Source organism: Humulus lupulus, chromosome 7 (genome assembly GCF_963169125.1).
Source record: "Humulus lupulus chromosome 7, drHumLupu1.1, whole genome shotgun sequence".
Classification (NCBI taxonomy): domain Eukaryota; kingdom Viridiplantae; phylum Streptophyta; class Magnoliopsida; order Rosales; family Cannabaceae; genus Humulus; species Humulus lupulus.
The window spans coordinates 35,880,780-35,897,501 of record NC_084799.1 but is presented as its reverse complement, the minus strand read 5'-3'; the positions used below and the strand labels follow the sequence as shown (position 1 = coordinate 35,897,501).

General features: G+C 31.2%; 3 protein-coding genes across 4 annotated transcripts; all 3 read left to right on the top strand.

Moving 5' to 3' along the window:
- Positions 1 to 580: 580 nt before the first annotated feature.
- LOC133791582 (protein FAR1-RELATED SEQUENCE 2-like) lies at positions 581 to 2,707 on the top strand. The gene is made up of 2 exons (XM_062229505.1): positions 581 to 1,305; positions 1,759 to 2,707. The coding sequence occupies exons 1-2, from the start codon at positions 581 to 583 to the stop codon at positions 2,705 to 2,707; spliced, it is 1,674 nt and encodes a 557-aa protein (XP_062085489.1).
- A 2,757-nt stretch (positions 2,708 to 5,464) lies between these two features.
- On the top strand, positions 5,465 to 7,690 carry LOC133789538 (uncharacterized). Of its 2 annotated transcripts, none has more exons than XM_062227363.1 (3): positions 5,465 to 5,837; positions 6,712 to 6,816; positions 6,901 to 7,690. In XM_062227363.1, exons 1-3 carry the CDS (start codon positions 5,676 to 5,678, stop codon positions 7,114 to 7,116), a joined length of 483 nt encoding a protein of 160 aa, XP_062083347.1. In that variant the 5' UTR covers positions 5,465 to 5,675; the 3' UTR covers positions 7,117 to 7,690. The 2 variants fall into 2 exon arrangements, with proteins under 2 accessions (XP_062083347.1, XP_062083346.1); XM_062227362.1 differs by having other exon boundaries at positions 5,472 to 5,837; positions 6,892 to 7,688.
- A 4,534-nt stretch (positions 7,691 to 12,224) lies between these two features.
- On the top strand, positions 12,225 to 14,573 carry LOC133791581 (uncharacterized). The gene has a single exon (XM_062229504.1). It carries the CDS (start codon positions 12,225 to 12,227, stop codon positions 14,571 to 14,573), a length of 2,349 nt encoding a protein of 782 aa, XP_062085488.1.
- Positions 14,574 to 16,722: the final 2,149 nt, after the last annotated feature.

Genomic DNA, 16,722 nt, shown 5'->3' with positions numbered 1-16,722 from the left:
TTCCTACAAAATAACAATAAGTTAAATCACAATCAAATATTTTCATTTATAAAATAAATGATATTAATTCTATGAAAATATTAATTAAACTTAATTTATTTTGACCATTAAAATCAATAAATATGTATTTTTCACCATTAATCATGTATTTTTGTTAAAATTTAGCTTCCATATTTTAGTAAGCTACTAATTATGTTTCTCAAATTTTAATTTTTTCTTTAATAAAATTTCTCATACAAATTTTAAAAACAAAATTCTCATATTTTTGCACATTGATGGCATAAAAACCATATTTTTTTTTAAAATTCCCTAAAAATTAATTAAAAGTTAAAGCCTTAAGCAATGCTAGATAATATAATAGAACAACAAGCATAATAAATATTCTTTGACTTCTTCAATGCTCACATGTTCCTATGTAATCAGAATGTAGTATAAGATATAAACAACTGTTAATAACACGTCATTATTCTCTTATTATCTTCACTTTACAAGAATTTATTATCATTTTCATGATGCTCCACATCTAGTGTTTATCGAGTAGGAGTTAAAATACTGTTTTTTTTTCTTCAGGGAGATGAACATGGAGGATACGGTTACAACCACACAGGAAAACGAAGATGACCAGTTTTTGGAGGACTTAGCCGAGAGTAATACCTTCTGTGATCAGCCAACTATATTTGAGAAGTATGGAATTGAGGAAGATCTTGTTGGCTTAACAAGAGATGACATGGTCGGCCATAGTTTCGAATCCCTGGAATTAGCAGAGGAGTTTATTACTGAGTATGCCATGGTTGTAGGATTTAGCATTTGTAAAGGACACATGAGAAGAGGTCGACTTGGGAATATACAAGAAAGAGAGTGGCTATGCTCACGACAAGGGAAAAGAATGGAATGCCATGTGAAAAGGCACGATATTACAAGAAAGCCAAAGCCATTAACTCGAGTTGATTGCAAGGTTGCTTTTAGAGTAAATTGGAGAAAGTATGATAATACATGGATATGTAGAGAATTTATCACAACGCATTCGCATCCACTTGCTGCTGATGCCCACAAGCAATTTCTTCGTTCGAATAGAGTGGTCACACCAGGATATGCTGCAATTGCTACATCGTTAAGGGAAGCAGGTGTAAGAACTTGCCATATAATGTCATATATGGATATTCAAGCAGGTGGATACGAGAAAATGCGTTTCACAGTTAGGGACTTGTACAACATGATTTCAAATATTGATCAAGTGCAGCTAAGAAATTCATATGCAAGGCGGGCAATTGGTTACTTGGAGCACAAAGCTGATGACGACGAACAGTTTTTTTGGTCGATATTCAGTTCATAAGGGGAATAAACTTCAACACATTTTTTGGGCTGATGCTCGAGCACGATCTGACTATGAGTACTTCGGCCATGCCGTTGCTCTAGATTCAACTTACAAGACAAATGCATATGGGAAGCCTTTATTAGTATGGGTGGGTGTTAATAACCATTATAAGACATGTATATTTGGTTTCACTTTGCTTGACAATGAATCGGCACCGAGCTATATATGGGCAGCACAACAATTTCTTGGATGCATGGGAGGGGTTCATCCTAAGACTGTCGTTACAGATTCAGATCCAGCATTGAAGACAATGATGGAGGAGACGATGCCGAATACAATTCACAGACTATGTTATTGTCACATGCATAATAAAGCCATTATATAGGTGACTGACCCTGGCTTCGCAAAGAAATTAAGACAGTTGGTGTTCAAATACCTTGAAGAGGAAGATGGCTAGCTCTGGTGAAGGAATATGGCTTGCAGAATACCTGCTATGCCAATGACTTGTATGAAAGACGAAGAAATTGGGGTGAAACTTTTCTTAGGGGAAATTTTTTCTATGGGATGTCCACTATGCAGCGCAATGAGGGGATGAATGCTATATTAAAGAAAAAATGGAATCATAGCTTAAAGCTATATGAGTTTATAAGAGCAGTTGACTTGTCAATGTCTTGGATGCGACATAGATTGGTGAAAGATGATTATGACTCTTTATATACAAGTCCCCAATTGGGTAAGACCAATATGCCACAAATTGAAGAGGAAGTCTTGATATTGTACACGCGGAACATGCTCTACAAAGTTAGAAAGGAGATGCAAAGGGAGGGAAGATATTTGGTGGAAGGCAGTTCTGTTACAGAGAATGGAGTTATATTGCACTTATACAAATGGCCAGACGCAAAGGTGAGGCGGTCAGTGTTAGTAAGTTCCAACTCAGAATTCTTTGTGTGCGAATGTCAATACTTTCTTTCTTTTGGGATAACATGTCGGCATATTTTTGCAACTATGAAGCATAGGAAGGTGATGAAAATGCCAAAGTCGCTTCTACTTACACAGTGGACAATAAACGAATATGAATATGAGAAGGTGGACCCGAGTAATTATCGTGCTTGTGAGAACAAATCAACTGTAGTATGGTCTCGGCTTGGTAGAATCATGACAAAGATGATCGAGGTTGCGTACTTAGCTGCAAGAACTGATGAAGCTTATAATGAAACAATGAAAATGTTACAGAACATGAATATATGCTTGCAGAAACATGGCACTGTCATTAACAGCAATGCCATGGAGGAAGATAAGTTTGAAAGGCAAGAGAGAACAGTCTTAGACCCACATATATCAAAAACTAAGGTTACAGCAAAGGTTCGCGGTTCAAAGGGTCCTATGAAATGAAAGTGCACAATTTGCAAGAAGTCAGGGCTGTTTTGAAACCCAAATCTCTAACATCCTTATTTCCCTTATTTATATAGATCGCATATTTAATTTGTTTACCATCGTTCAAAGTATTAAACCCTTTAAGCTCTATGTTATTCACATCATAAAAAAAATAAATCTTTTATCAATGACCAATACGTCAATGTTTTGAAACCCAAATCTTATTACAACACACAAATCATATACATAGAAAAACTACAATATTAAAATAATATATTCATTTGAACATTATTTCAAACACATGGTGGGCACTAATTAAGATATTATCAAACTACATAAACCTCCTAAAAATTACTACAGAACAATATTATAAATAATAAAAATACAATATATATACTCAAACCATAATTATATTATCAGAAACAGATTTATATGCATTACCATTTTTATATGATTACAAAGAAAAATTATGAATTTCGAGTAATGTACTACAGTATAACACACAAACTATTGTCTTTGTTGTATTCGTGTAATAAGAAACCAAAAACAATTAAGAAAATAAAAGTTTCATAGGCAAATCAGAACTTTTAGATTAAAATCGCATGAATTGCTGAAGAAAATTTGGTTAAGACTATAATATAACATATAAGACATAACAAGCTTATTGTGCAGAATAGATACATACCTTCGTTAGACTTAGGACCTTGATGCCAAGTTGATGGTGTTAGAAAAAACTATTCGAAAGTTCAGTTATCTGAGAGTATTTTCCAAAACTATTAGAAGGTGAGAAGAAGGAAGAAATAACATCTAAGAGGACTGGTTTTTATAAGGAATGATTAGTTAAGAAAGAAACACATTTAATGAAACACATTTAATAAAATAAATGAGAGAAAAATCAAATCCACCTAATACTATTATAACTAAACACATCTCAACTATTGGATTAAAATTCAATGGACAAAAAATTGCCCTCACATGTGAAGGCAAAATTGATGCCCTCACTCAATTTAACCATCAACTTCTACTAGTTTTAAAAAATTAATGGGTGACTAGAACTAGATGACGATAATGGGTAAAAAACTAATGGGTAACTGTGTTCCAACACAAAGCTACTGCAATCTTAACAGTATGTAATGATTGCCACAAAATAAAAACAACTAAACACCAACATTCTCACCACACTTGATATCTAAAAGAAAAGGAAAAAAAAAAGACAAAATCAGTCTGCATACTAAGAAAATATAGCCACAATCATCATCACAATACTCAAAGGCAAACACTAAAAAGCACCAAACGTATAGTGGACAACTGAAATCAACAATATACCAGCTCCATCAAATTACCCAAATTATAATGAGACCAAACAAAACAAAACAAAACAAACAAATCTTCTTAAATTTTTCATCAAACAGAGAATATACTTGGTCAACTCAGTGAAACATTGTATCAAACAACTTATGTGGAAATTCAAATATATAATCCTTGAAACGTATAGTAATGTATAAATAGATCATGGCAAATTATTAATCAAAAATAAAACCCACAAAAAATTAATTACAATTTTCCATTTGAGTGGGGTTCCAAGAATTGAAGCTTTTTTTAAAAACACTTCAATCACCAATTTCAGGTCGACAAATACAAAGAAAAAATTAGAATCCTATCATCAATAAATCGAAAATCCACTAATATATAAACATATAAATTACACACCAGCTTCACTTTACATGCATTCAAAGCCCAACATGGAGGGTTGACAGTAAAAGCACAATGATCCAGCACAGGTTGAAGATTCTGCGACTGAACATAAATTTTCTTCTGAGTTGGATTCGAACAGTAGCCCCAAATGGTGATGAGGAGAAAACTCAATAAAACCTAATGTAAAGTGTTAGGATTTAATTTAATATAAAGCATAAAAATCAATAAGGTCCTCCGAATAAAATAATATAAACAAAAAGTCTTCCCTGCTTAACATCACATTATAACTAGTTGAACCCCTAATCTTTCAGCCAATCATAATCATAATCACTTTTTAGGGGTATTGAGTTATATAACCTTCTTCACCGAACAGTTTAACTATATAACCCTCTTATGATTCAAATATGTATATTTTTTTTATTAATTTTTTTTTTACAATTTTAGTAATAAAATTACTAATATATCCCTACTCTAAAACTTAATATTAATATTAAACTTAACATTACAATACAGAGAGCATCTCACACAACAGAGACACTTGCTTTCATACAACTTAGCAGATTCTCTGGTCATCTCATTCTCTCTATCTCAGCTAAAAGTGTTCTCCATTTGAGCTAGCTTAGTATTTTTTAAGAGTCTAAGCTTGTTTAGCCATTTGATCACACTATTTATCTTCTTCAATTTTTTTTCTTCAAACAAAGGTATGTAATTTTAAATCTTAAATAAGAACAAATTGCAACTTGTTTCTATGAGTGGATTAAAAAAACTTGATAGACAACTACTTTGATTTTTGTTCTAGCTAGAGTTTTGTTATTAGTGGGTAAATTTGTTTTTTTCTTTATATATTCTTGATGATATTAAAAAATGCAAATCATATGTTTGTGAAAATGCCTCAATGAACTAACTTTATTAAATTAGATTGAGATTTTCAACTCATATACAATATGTGATGCTGTTTATGGTTTGATATTTGAAATGAATATTTACATTGTTTGTACTACTTCATTATATTTTTTTGTTAAAAAAATATATTGGATATGTGATGAATGGTGTACATATTAGCTTAGTTTTATAATTGATATGTTAACAATCTTGTTTTTATTGAAGATTACAGTCATGGTGCATAATCACTTCAAGTCAATTTCCTTAGACTCATATATTCAAATAGATCTTATAATAGTGTTTGGGTAATGATATTTTTATGTAAATTTGCTTTCTATTAGCGTTTTTAGGTGGATCGACTGTCCAATTAGCCAAGCTCAACCCTTATACACTCTATTTCTTGGATTCCATGGCACGGACAAAAGTACCAAGCATTAGAGATTCACAACAACCGATTCAACGACGGTTGATTATTCACGAATCTAGTCCGGAGTCGTGCTCGAAATCATCGGATTCTAGTGTGCCACCAACACCTCCAGCAAACACAACAATGACTCAATCTAATAATGAGGTAAATGAAGTTAAATACATTTTTTCTATTCTTGTACTTTTTTATTAGATAATATATTTAATTGAAATCAATTGGCTATAAATTTAGAGCACTAAAGGCATGATTTGAAAAATATTGGTCTAAAATGTAGAACTCAACCAAAACAAGTAGAGCTCAAGGGTTATGGTTGAAATTTTAAAAAATGCTATGAACTTTCAATTTAGAGCTCGACTAGCTTGAGTCGAGATTTGCAAAGTCTAATTGATAGAATAGAGCTCGACCATATATAGTTGAGATTTCCAAAGTCTAATTGATAGCATAGAGCTCGATCGGTGAGTAGAGCTCAACCATATATTGTTGAGATTTCCAAAGTCTAATTAAAATTATAGCATAGAGCTCGACTGATGTGAGTAGAGCTCAACCAATGAGAGTAGAGCTCGACCGATGAAAGTGGAGCTCAACCATACAAAGTGGATATTTTCAAAGTCTAATTGAAATTGTAGAATGGAGCTCAACTAGTGTGAGTCAATAAATACCATAAATAGTCGAGAGTTCCAAAACATAATTGAAATTGTACCATAGAGCTCAACTAGTGTGAGTAAAGCTCTACTGATGTGAGTAGAGCTCAACCATACATAGTAGAGATTTCCAAAGTCTAATTCGTTGTAGAAAAGAGCTCAACTGGTATGAGTAGAGCTCGATTGGTGTGAGTAGAGCTCGACCATACATAGTCGAGATTTCAAGGCTTAAGTAGAGCTCTACCAAACATGGTTGAGATTCCAAAATTTTAATGAAATTTTCATAGGTTTTCTCAACTAGAGTAGGTAGAGCTCGTCTAACATGTGTTTTATTCTATTGATTAAAATTTTATCTTTCCCTTGTATTTAATTACTAGGTACATAATGAAGAAGAGTCAGTGACATGTTCTAAGAAACAATCAGAATCACATGTTGATGAACAATCAAATTCTTCCTCTGTGCCACGACAGAATACACTTCCAGTAAGTTTTATTTTGTAATATATTTAATTTTTATGTTATTTATTATTGAGAAATATGATATTTAATTTATTGCAGATCGAAAAGATTCCTCGATTGAAGCCTATATTAGAGGAGAATGAACACTTTGAGTGCAAGATAGGTGTAAAAAGTAAAGTGGATGATGTCACAAAACTTATCAATGATGTACTAAAGAATGACCCGACCAACTTAAAATTGTTCAAGGAATCTCCACTCGGCCACTTTCTTGAACTTAAGAACTATGAACATTCAAATCAAGTGATGTGGTTATTACTCATTTAAGAAGCCGACTATGATAGAGAATCAGAGATGTGGTTTGTTGTTAATGAGGTACCGATCTGATTCTCGTTGATGGAGAATGCATTAATATCTGGGCTAAAATGCTCAGAATATCCAAAAGGTTGGAAAAGTCAAGTTAAGTCAAACACATTTAGAGACAGACACTTTCGTGGGAAAACAATAGTTAGCATTGACGATGTGAAGGCCAAATTTACACAAATGTCCAACCCAAACCAAAATAAAAAAAGGTCAAAGGAATGTAAATGTATAGCCAAGCTCTACTCATATCAGTTGAGTCATATTGTAAAGGTTCTACCAAACTCAACCATGTATAGTCGAGCTCTACTCATGTCAGTCGAGCCATATAGTAAAGGCTCTCAAAACTCAACCATGTATAGTCGAGTTCTACTCTTATTAGTTGAGCTATACTGTAAAGGTTCTACCAAACTCAACCATGTATAGTCGAGCTCTACTCATGTCAATCAAGCCATATAATAAAGGCTCTCAAAACTCAACCATGTATAGTCACATTGATTAAGATTCAATTATTCTTATCAAACACATTGTCACGTCTTCTATCTACTATATATAAATTATCCCATTTAATTAATACAATAATGTTCATGCCAATATTTTACTAATAAATAAAATTGTCAATATAATTAATAAATTAATTGTACAAAAAATATTTGTACTTTCATAATTTTTCTAGACTAAATTGTCACATTTGTTAAGATTCAGTTATTCTTATCAAATACATTGTCACGTCTCCTATCTACTTTTTACTATACATAAATTATCACATTTAATGAATACAATAATGTTCATGCCAATATTTTACTAATAAATAAAATTGTCAATATACTTAATATATTAATTTTACAAAAATATTTGTATTTTCATAATTTTCCTAGACAAAATTGTCACATTTATTAAGATTCAATTATTTTTATCAAACATATTGTCACGTCTCCTATCTACTATACATAAATTATCGCATTTAATTAATACAATAATGTTTATGCCAATATTTTACTAATAAATAAAATTGTCAATATAATTAATAAATTAATTGTACAAAAAATATTTGTATTTTCATAATTTTCCTAGACTAAATTGTCACATTTGTTAAGATTCAGTTATTCTTATCAAACACATTGTCACATCTCCTATCTACTATACATAAATTATCACATTTAATGAATACAATAATGTTCATGCCAATATTTTACTAATAAATAAAATTGTCAATATACTTAATATATTAATTGTACAAAAATATTTGTATTTTCATAATTTTCCTAAACAAAATTGTCACATTTATTAAGATTCAATTATTCTTATCAAATACATTGTCACGTCTCCTATCTACTATACATAAATTATCGCATTTAATGAATACAATAATATTCATGCTAATATTTGACTAATAAATAAAATTATCAATATACTTAATATATTAATTGTACAAAAATATTTGTATTTTCATAATTTTCCTAGACAAAATTGTCACATTTATTAAGACTCAATTATTCTTATCAAGCACATTGTCACATCTCCTATCTACTATACATAAATAATCACATTTAATGAATACAACAATGTTCATTCAAATATTTTACTAATAAATAAAATTGTGAATATAATTAATAAATTAATTGTACAAAAATATTTGTATTTTCATAATTTTCCTAGACAAAATTATCGTATTTATTAAGATTTAATTATTCTTATCAAACACATTGTCACAAGCTCGATCACCCATAGTTGAGCTATACTCATGTCAGTTGAGCTCTAAGATGAAATTATCATTAGTTTTCCAAATCTCGATCGTTAACAGTTGAGCTCTACTCACATCAGTTGAGCTTTATGCTAAAATATTTATCAATCTTTGCAAAGCTCAACCATCCATGGTCAAGCTCTACTCATGTCAGTTGACCTCTATGATGAAATTATCATTTGTCTTCCAAATCTCGACCGTTGGCAGTTGACCTCTACTCACATCAGTAGAGCTCTATGCTGAAATATTTATCAATCTTTTCAAAGCTCAACCATCCATGGTCGAGCTTTACTCATGTCAGACGAGTTCTATAATGGAATATTTATCAATCTTTTGGCTTCAGTGTCTCTTTTCCAACTAGTAACTTTTGCTGCACACACTGACCAATTGCATGACTTCTCAATACATTTTGTCACATATAATGACTTGGTAGATTTATTAATTTCCATCTCAAAGCAAGCCTTTATTACAATATCATTCAACTTAGTTTTTACCTCGTCCTTGTTCTTGAATTCTTGACCAATTGCCAAATCTGATCCATCTGGGAAACTAAACGGGTCTTCACTAGTGACTTGATTTTGTTAGTCGTGATGGTCTGATGGATCATAGTAGTTGAGTGGGTCAATGTCATCTGGAGTTGGAGATGATGATGTTGTCCTTTTGTTAAGAAGGTCCATATGTTCATAACCTATATTAACACAACTTTCGCCTGGTGCAGAAGCAGCATCACAAATATTATTTTTAATGTAGAATTCACGGTCAAAGAAATCATCTATTAAACTTTGTTCATTTTCTTTTATTCCACGTTCAACTTCCCTATCACAATATCTTCTCTCTTATGATGCTAAAACTGTCGTCAAGATTGTTGTTAAGGTGGAATAGATCCTTCAACAATTGTACACTTATGATGCAAATATTTAGTTCTAACATTCAAATGTAGAAAGATTCAAAATTTAAAATACTAATGTCGACTAAGTCCAATTGAGCTCAACTACTATTTTAACCATAAATAATTGAGCAATAATTGAGCTCAACCATGCACCCTTGTTTGGTTGAGCTCAACTGTACATAGTCGAACTAGTATCTCACCCATGTTTGGTCGAGCTCTACTGTAACTATCATCTCAACTGAACCCAATTAGGCTCAACTGTGCATAGTCTATAACCATTTTCTGGTTTTTGAGTTGAAAATGTCAATTTTTCGAAGTGAAACTCACAAAGAAGATAATACACAGATCTCAACTGTGTACTGTTGAGCTCGACTGTGCACAGTTGAGCTCTCAACTGTGCACAGTCGAGCTCAACTGTGCACAGTCGAGCTCAACTGTGCACGGTCGAGATCTACGTATCATATTCTTCGTGAGTGCTCTCAACTGTGCACAGTCGAGCTCAACTGTACACAGTCGAGATCTGCGTATCATCTTCTTCATGAGTTTCACTTCGAAAATCGTCATTTTCAACTCAAAAACCAAAAAATGGTTATAATATGGCTCACAATATACTTATATATATATATTTTTTATCACATTTACATGAAAAAACAAACATCTAAGCCAATAAAATACAACTTTCTTTATTTTCACATTCAAATCAAAAATTAAAAAGTTAGGGTTTTTCACTTACTTTACCTTAATGTAATTGCTTTTTTTCTAACAATGTCACTGAAATAGATAAGTAAGTGTGTCACAACATAATTCTTCTATAGAGTTTGAAGAAGAAATGGTGGATGGAGAAGAAAAGGATCAACCCTATTTTTTTTTTCATATTTTTTTTGGAACATCTTATTTTTGTTCTTCTTTTAATTAAAAATAACAATAAAAATAAAAGGGGCATTATTGGAATACCAAAGTTTCATTAAAAGAGGAGGTTAGTGCAGCTAAAATTTGAAAAATAGAGGTTACAAAGCTAATAGAAAAACTTTTTAAGGTTATATAGCTTAATTATCAAGGTTTTGAGCTAAATAACCTTAAAAAGTTTTTATCTTAGCTAAGTAACCTTCATTTTTCAAAATTTAGCTACACTAACCTCCTCCTTTAATGAAACTTTTATATTCCAATAATGTCCTTTTATTTTATATTTTTTTAATTAAAATAATAAAAAATCAGATTTGAAAAAAAAAATTAAAAAACAAAAACATATTCAGCCACCCATCATTCCTCCATCCACCATTTTTTCTTCATAATCTCTTCAAATCTTATCAAATCTCTCCAAATGTATAGAAAGATTATTTTGTGACACACTTACATACTGATTGCAGTGACATTGTTGTCTATCAAGTGATTACATTAAGGTAAGTATATGAGAAACCCTAATTTTTTAATTTTTGATTTGAATGTAAAAACAAAGAAAGTTGTATTTTGTTTGCTTAGATGTTTATTTTTTCATATATATGTGGTAAAAATAACAATAAAAGTACCTTGTTAGCCATATAATAACCATTTTGTGGTTTTTGAGTTGAAAATGGCGTTTTTCGAAATGAAACTCGTGAAGAAGATGAAACGCAGATCTCGACTGTGTACAGTTGAGCTCAACTGTGTTCAGTCGAGAAGCTAGTTACAGTAGAGCTCGACCAAACATGGTTGAGATACTAGTAGAGCTCAACTGTTGCTCAATTATTGCTGGTTTAGATAGTAGTTGAGGTTAACTGGATTTGATCAAGATTAGTATTTTAAATTTCGAATCTTTCTTGATTTGAATGTTAGAACTAAATATTTTCATTTTGTTTGCTTACAAGTTTGTTTCTTCATAAATATGTAGTAAAAATAACAATTAAAGTATAATGCTACTCATATCATTACCATTTTGTGGGTTTTGAGTTAAAAATAGTGATTTTGCAAAGTGAAACCCGTGAAAAAGATGATATTGCTTAGTTCTTGCCTTGGTACAATCGAGCTCAACTTGGTAGAGATGTTCGAGATAATGGTAGAGCTCAACTATTGTTTTACTGTAGCTAGTTGAGATACTAGTAGAGCTCAACTGATCTTGGTTGATATTTATATTTGTAATCTATAAAATTGTTTCATCAACATTTTTGTCAAAAAGAGAGATTACATTCTTTGTAAAAAAAAATATTAAATTCAATTTATATGCTAATTCTAGTAGTAGAGCTCAACTGTTGCTCAACTATAGTTGGTTGAGATACTAGTAGAGCTCAACTATAACTGATTGAGATATTAGTAGAGCTCAATTTTTGCTCAACTATAGTGGGTTGAGATACTAGTAGAGCCTAACTAGACTTGGTTGAGATTCATATTTTTAATTTTAAACTTATTAATTATAATTTTAACATTAAATATATTTTCTAATGTTAATAATCTATTCTCATTACAGGAATGACTCGAGTGGTAATCTATGCTCAATATGATGGGGAATGGAAGGAAGAGCAAGGGTTGTATAAATGGTCACCAAAGAATAAGGAAGTTATATCTATCATTGTTGATGACTCCAATATTACTTTTGAGGTGTTATTGGAGAAATTGTATAAGAAGATTGGGGTGAATCAAAATGATATCGAATTGAAAATAAGTTACTTACCTATCATTGCGGGAGAAAATATGCCACCACTCATTTTACGAGGGGATGAATGTCTTGCAGCTTATCTTTTGGATTGTGGAGAGAACAATCGTAGAGTTGCACTACGTGTGGAGCTCATTAAGAAAGAAGATATATGTGACATGGAAGTTGAACGCAACATGAAAGAAAATGAACAAAGTTTAGTAGATGATTACTTTGACCGTGAATTCTACTTTGAAAATAATATTTGTGATGTTGCTTCTGCACCAGGCGAAAGTGGTGTTAATCTAGGTTGTGAACCTGTGGACCTTCTTAACAAAAGGACAACATCATCATCTCCAACTCCAAATCACATTGACCCACTAAACTACTATGATTCGTTGGACCACCATGATGAACAAAATCAAGTCCCTAGTGAAGACACATTTAGTTTCCCAGATGGGTCAGATTTGGCAATTGGTCAAGAATTCAAGAACAAAGATGAGGTAAAAACTAAGTTGAACGATATTGCAATAAAGGCTTGCTTTGAGATGGAAATTAATAAATCTACCAAGTCATTATATGTGACAAAATGCATTGACAAGTCATGCAATTGGGCAGTGCGTGCAGCAAAAGTTACCAACTCAGAGCGTTTCTCAATACGAACTTATTGTAACACTCACACTTGTTCCCTTATTAGCCGAAAAAGAAAGCATCGTCAAGCAAGTGCTGCAGTAGTTGCTAATGTCGTGAGGTCAAGTTTCGATGGTCAAAAAGAGACACCGAAGCCAAAAGCAATAATGACGATTATGCAGAACAATCACATGCCAATAACATATTGGAAAGCTTGGAAGGGGAAAAAACTTGCAAACAACCTTCTTAGAGGTTCACTTGAATTAAGTTTTCAAAATCTTCCAGCTTACTTATACATGGTTCGAAAGATGAATCCAGGTACGATCACGCATTTGGAGGTGGATGAAGATTCTAAATTCAAATATGTTTTCCTAGCATATGGAGCATGCATCAAAGGATTTCGTTGCATGAGAAAGGTTATTGCGGTGGATGGGACTTGGTTGAAGACCAAGTACAAAGGTGTAATGCTCATTGCAACAGCACAAGATGGTAATTTTCATCAATATCCTATTGCTTGGGCTGTGGTTGATTCAGAGAATGATGCTTCATGGTCATGGTTCCTTACAAAGTTACAAGAACTTATACCAGATGATAGTGATTTAGTCTTTATTTCAGATAGAAATCAAAGCATCATCAATGGGGTGTCAAAGATTTATAGGAAGTCACAACATGGGCATTGTAGGTGGCATCTGTCTCAGAATATTAAAGCACATGTCAGAGTTAAAGGTGTCATAAAATTATTCGAAGAAACTGCCAATGCCTATAAAGTTTCCGATTTCAACAAACTCTATGATGAATTGAAGAATAGATATCCCGTAGCAGTGAAGTATCTTGAAGAATCAAATCTCACACTTAATAAATGGGCGAGATCTCACTTTACAGGCTGTCGGTACAATATTATGACTACGAATGGTGCAGAATCTATTAATGCAGCACTGAGGGAACCTAGAGAGTACCCTATCATTGCGTTGTTGGAGGCTATGCAGGCAAAAGTCTCTGAGTGGTTCAACAATCGCCGCAATATTGTGGCATCTATCAATACAAAGTGTACACCTTTAACTCCAAAGGCAGAGAATATTATTCGAAAAAGATTCAAGAAAGCATCGGAAATGAATGTGAAACAACTTAACCGATTTGAGTATGAGGTTACAGGTAAAGAAAATGATGCCATAATTGATTTAGGTCAAAGACAATGCTCATGTCGTGTCTTTGACCTTGATCAACTTCCATGTGTGCATGCATTAGCATCATATGAGCAAGCTGGAATAGAAGTGTATGATTTGTGCTCTAATTATTATAAGTTGGAAACTTGGGCGTTGGCTTATGTTGATACCATTTATCCAATCCCTCAACAAGAAGATTGGGATATCAATGAAGTTGAAGTATTGCCGAAGGTATTGCCTCCAAATGTCCCAATCAAGCGTGGTAGAGCAAAATTGAAAAGATTCCCATCAGTTGGTGAGGGAAAAAAATGGATAAAAAGGTGTGGTTTATGCGGGCAGCCTGGTCACTCCAAAAAAACATGCCCCTTACGAGCCACAACTTCTAAATTGTAATTGTTGATGCATATGCTTGTTTTAAATTACTATGGTTAATTTATATCATTGAATTTGAATTAATTTAAATTTTCTTGTGTTTACTTGAGATGAACCTCGACTTCCATGAGTAGAGCTCGACCATGGATGGTCGAGCTTTGCAAAGATTGATAAATATTCCAGTATAGAACGCCTGACATGAGTAGAGCTCGACCATCAATGGTCGAACTTTGTAAAGATAGATAAATATTCCAACATAGAGCTCAACTGACGTGAGTAGAGCTCGACCATGGATGGTCAACCTTTGTAAAGATAGATAAATATTCCAGCATAGAGCTCAACTGAGTAGAGCTCGACCATGGATGGTCGAGCTTTGTAAAGATAGATAAATATTCCAGCATAGAGCTCGACTGACATGAGTAGAGCTCAACTGTCAACAGTCGAGATTTAGAAAAACTAATAATAATTTCACCATAAAGCTCAACTGTCGTGAGTAGAGCTCGACTGTGTCAATATGTTTGATAAGAATAATTGAATATTAATAAATGTGACATTTAGTCTAGGAAAATTATGAAAATACAAATATTTTTATACAATAAATTTTATAAGTATATTGATAATTTTATTTATTAGTAAAAAAAATGGCATTAACATTATTGCATTTATTAGATGATGTACTTTATCTATAATAAATATGAGACGTGTCAATATGTTTAACAAGAATAATTGAATATTAATAAATGTGACATTTAGTCTAGGAAAATTATGAAAATACAAATATTTTATATAAGAAATTTTTTTAAGTATATTGATAATTTTATTTATTAGTAAAAAAAATGGCATTAACACTATTGCATTTATTAGATGCGGTACTTTATCTATAATAAATAGGAGACGTGTCAATATGTTTAACAAGAATAATTGAATATTAATAAATGTGACATTTAGTCTAGGAAAATTATGAAAATACAAATATTTTTATACAAGAAATTGATAAATGTGACATTTAGTCTAGGAAAATTATGAAAATACAAATATTTTTATACAAGAAATTGATAAATGTGACATTTAGTCTAGAAAAATTATGAAAATACAAATATTTTATATAAGAAATTTTTAAGTATATTGATAATTTTATTTATTAGTAAAAAAAATGTCATTAACACTATTGCATTTATTAGATGATGTATTTTATCTATAATAAATAGGAGACGTGTCAATATGTTTAACAAGAATAATTGAATATTAATAAATGTGACATTTAGTCTAGGAAAATTATGAAAATACAAATATTTTATATAAGAAATTTTTTAAGTATATTGATAATTTTATTTATTAGTAAAAAAAATGGCATTAACACTATTGCATTTATTAGATGCAGTACTTTATCTATAATAAATAGGAGACGTGTCAATATGTTTAACAAGAATAATTGAATATTAATAAATGTGACATTTAGTCTAGGAAAATTATGAAAATACAAATATTTTTATACAAGAAATTGATAAATGTGACATTTAGTCTAGGAAAATTATGAAAATACAAATATTTTTATACAAGAAATTGATAAATGTGACATTTAGTCTAGAAAAATTATGAAAATACAAATATTTTATATAAGAAATTTTTAAGTATATTGATAATTTTATTTATTAGTAAAAAAAATGTCATTAACACTATTGCATTTATTAGATGATGTATTTTATCTATAATAAATAGGAGACGTGTCAATATGTTTAACAAGAATAATTGAATATTAATAAATGTGACATTTAGTCTAGGAAAATTATGAAAATACAAATATTTTTATACAAGAAATTTTATAAGTATATTGATAATTTGATTTATTAGTAAAAAAAATGACATTAACATCATTGCATTTATTAGATACGGTACTTTATCTATAATAAATAGGAGGCGTGTCAATATGTTTAATAAGAATAATCGAATATTGATAAATGTGACATTTATTCTATGAAAATTATGAAAATACAAATATTTTTATACAAGAAATTTTTTAAGTATATTGATAATTTTATTTATTAGTAAAAAAAGTGGCATTAACATTTGTATAGAGCTCGACTGTATTGAGTAGAGCTCGACTGTATGTGGTTGAGATTTTTAGAACCTATACAAAACGGCTCGACTGATATGAGTAGAGCTCGACTGT

Bases quoted from the DNA above. Each gene is read 5' to 3' on its own strand.
- LOC133791581 (XM_062229504.1), top strand. From the start codon at position 12,225: ATGACTCGAGTGGTAATCTATGCTCAATATGATGGGGAATGGAAGGAA.
- LOC133789538 (XM_062227362.1), top strand. From the start codon at position 5,676: ATGGCACGGACAAAAGTACCAAGCATTAGAGATTCACAACAACCGATT. The intron at 5,838-6,711 runs GTAAATGAAGTT...TTTAATTACTAG, and splicing joins TGACTCAATCTAATAATGAG to GTACATAATGAAGAAGAGTC. The intron at 6,817-6,891 runs GTAAGTTTTATT...AATTTATTGCAG, and splicing joins CACGACAGAATACACTTCCA to ATCGAAAAGATTCCTCGATT.
- LOC133791582 (XM_062229505.1), top strand. From the start codon at position 581: ATGGAGGATACGGTTACAACCACACAGGAAAACGAAGATGACCAGTTT. The intron at 1,306-1,758 runs GTTTTTTTGGTC...AATACCTTGAAG, and splicing joins AAAGCTGATGACGACGAACA to AGGAAGATGGCTAGCTCTGG.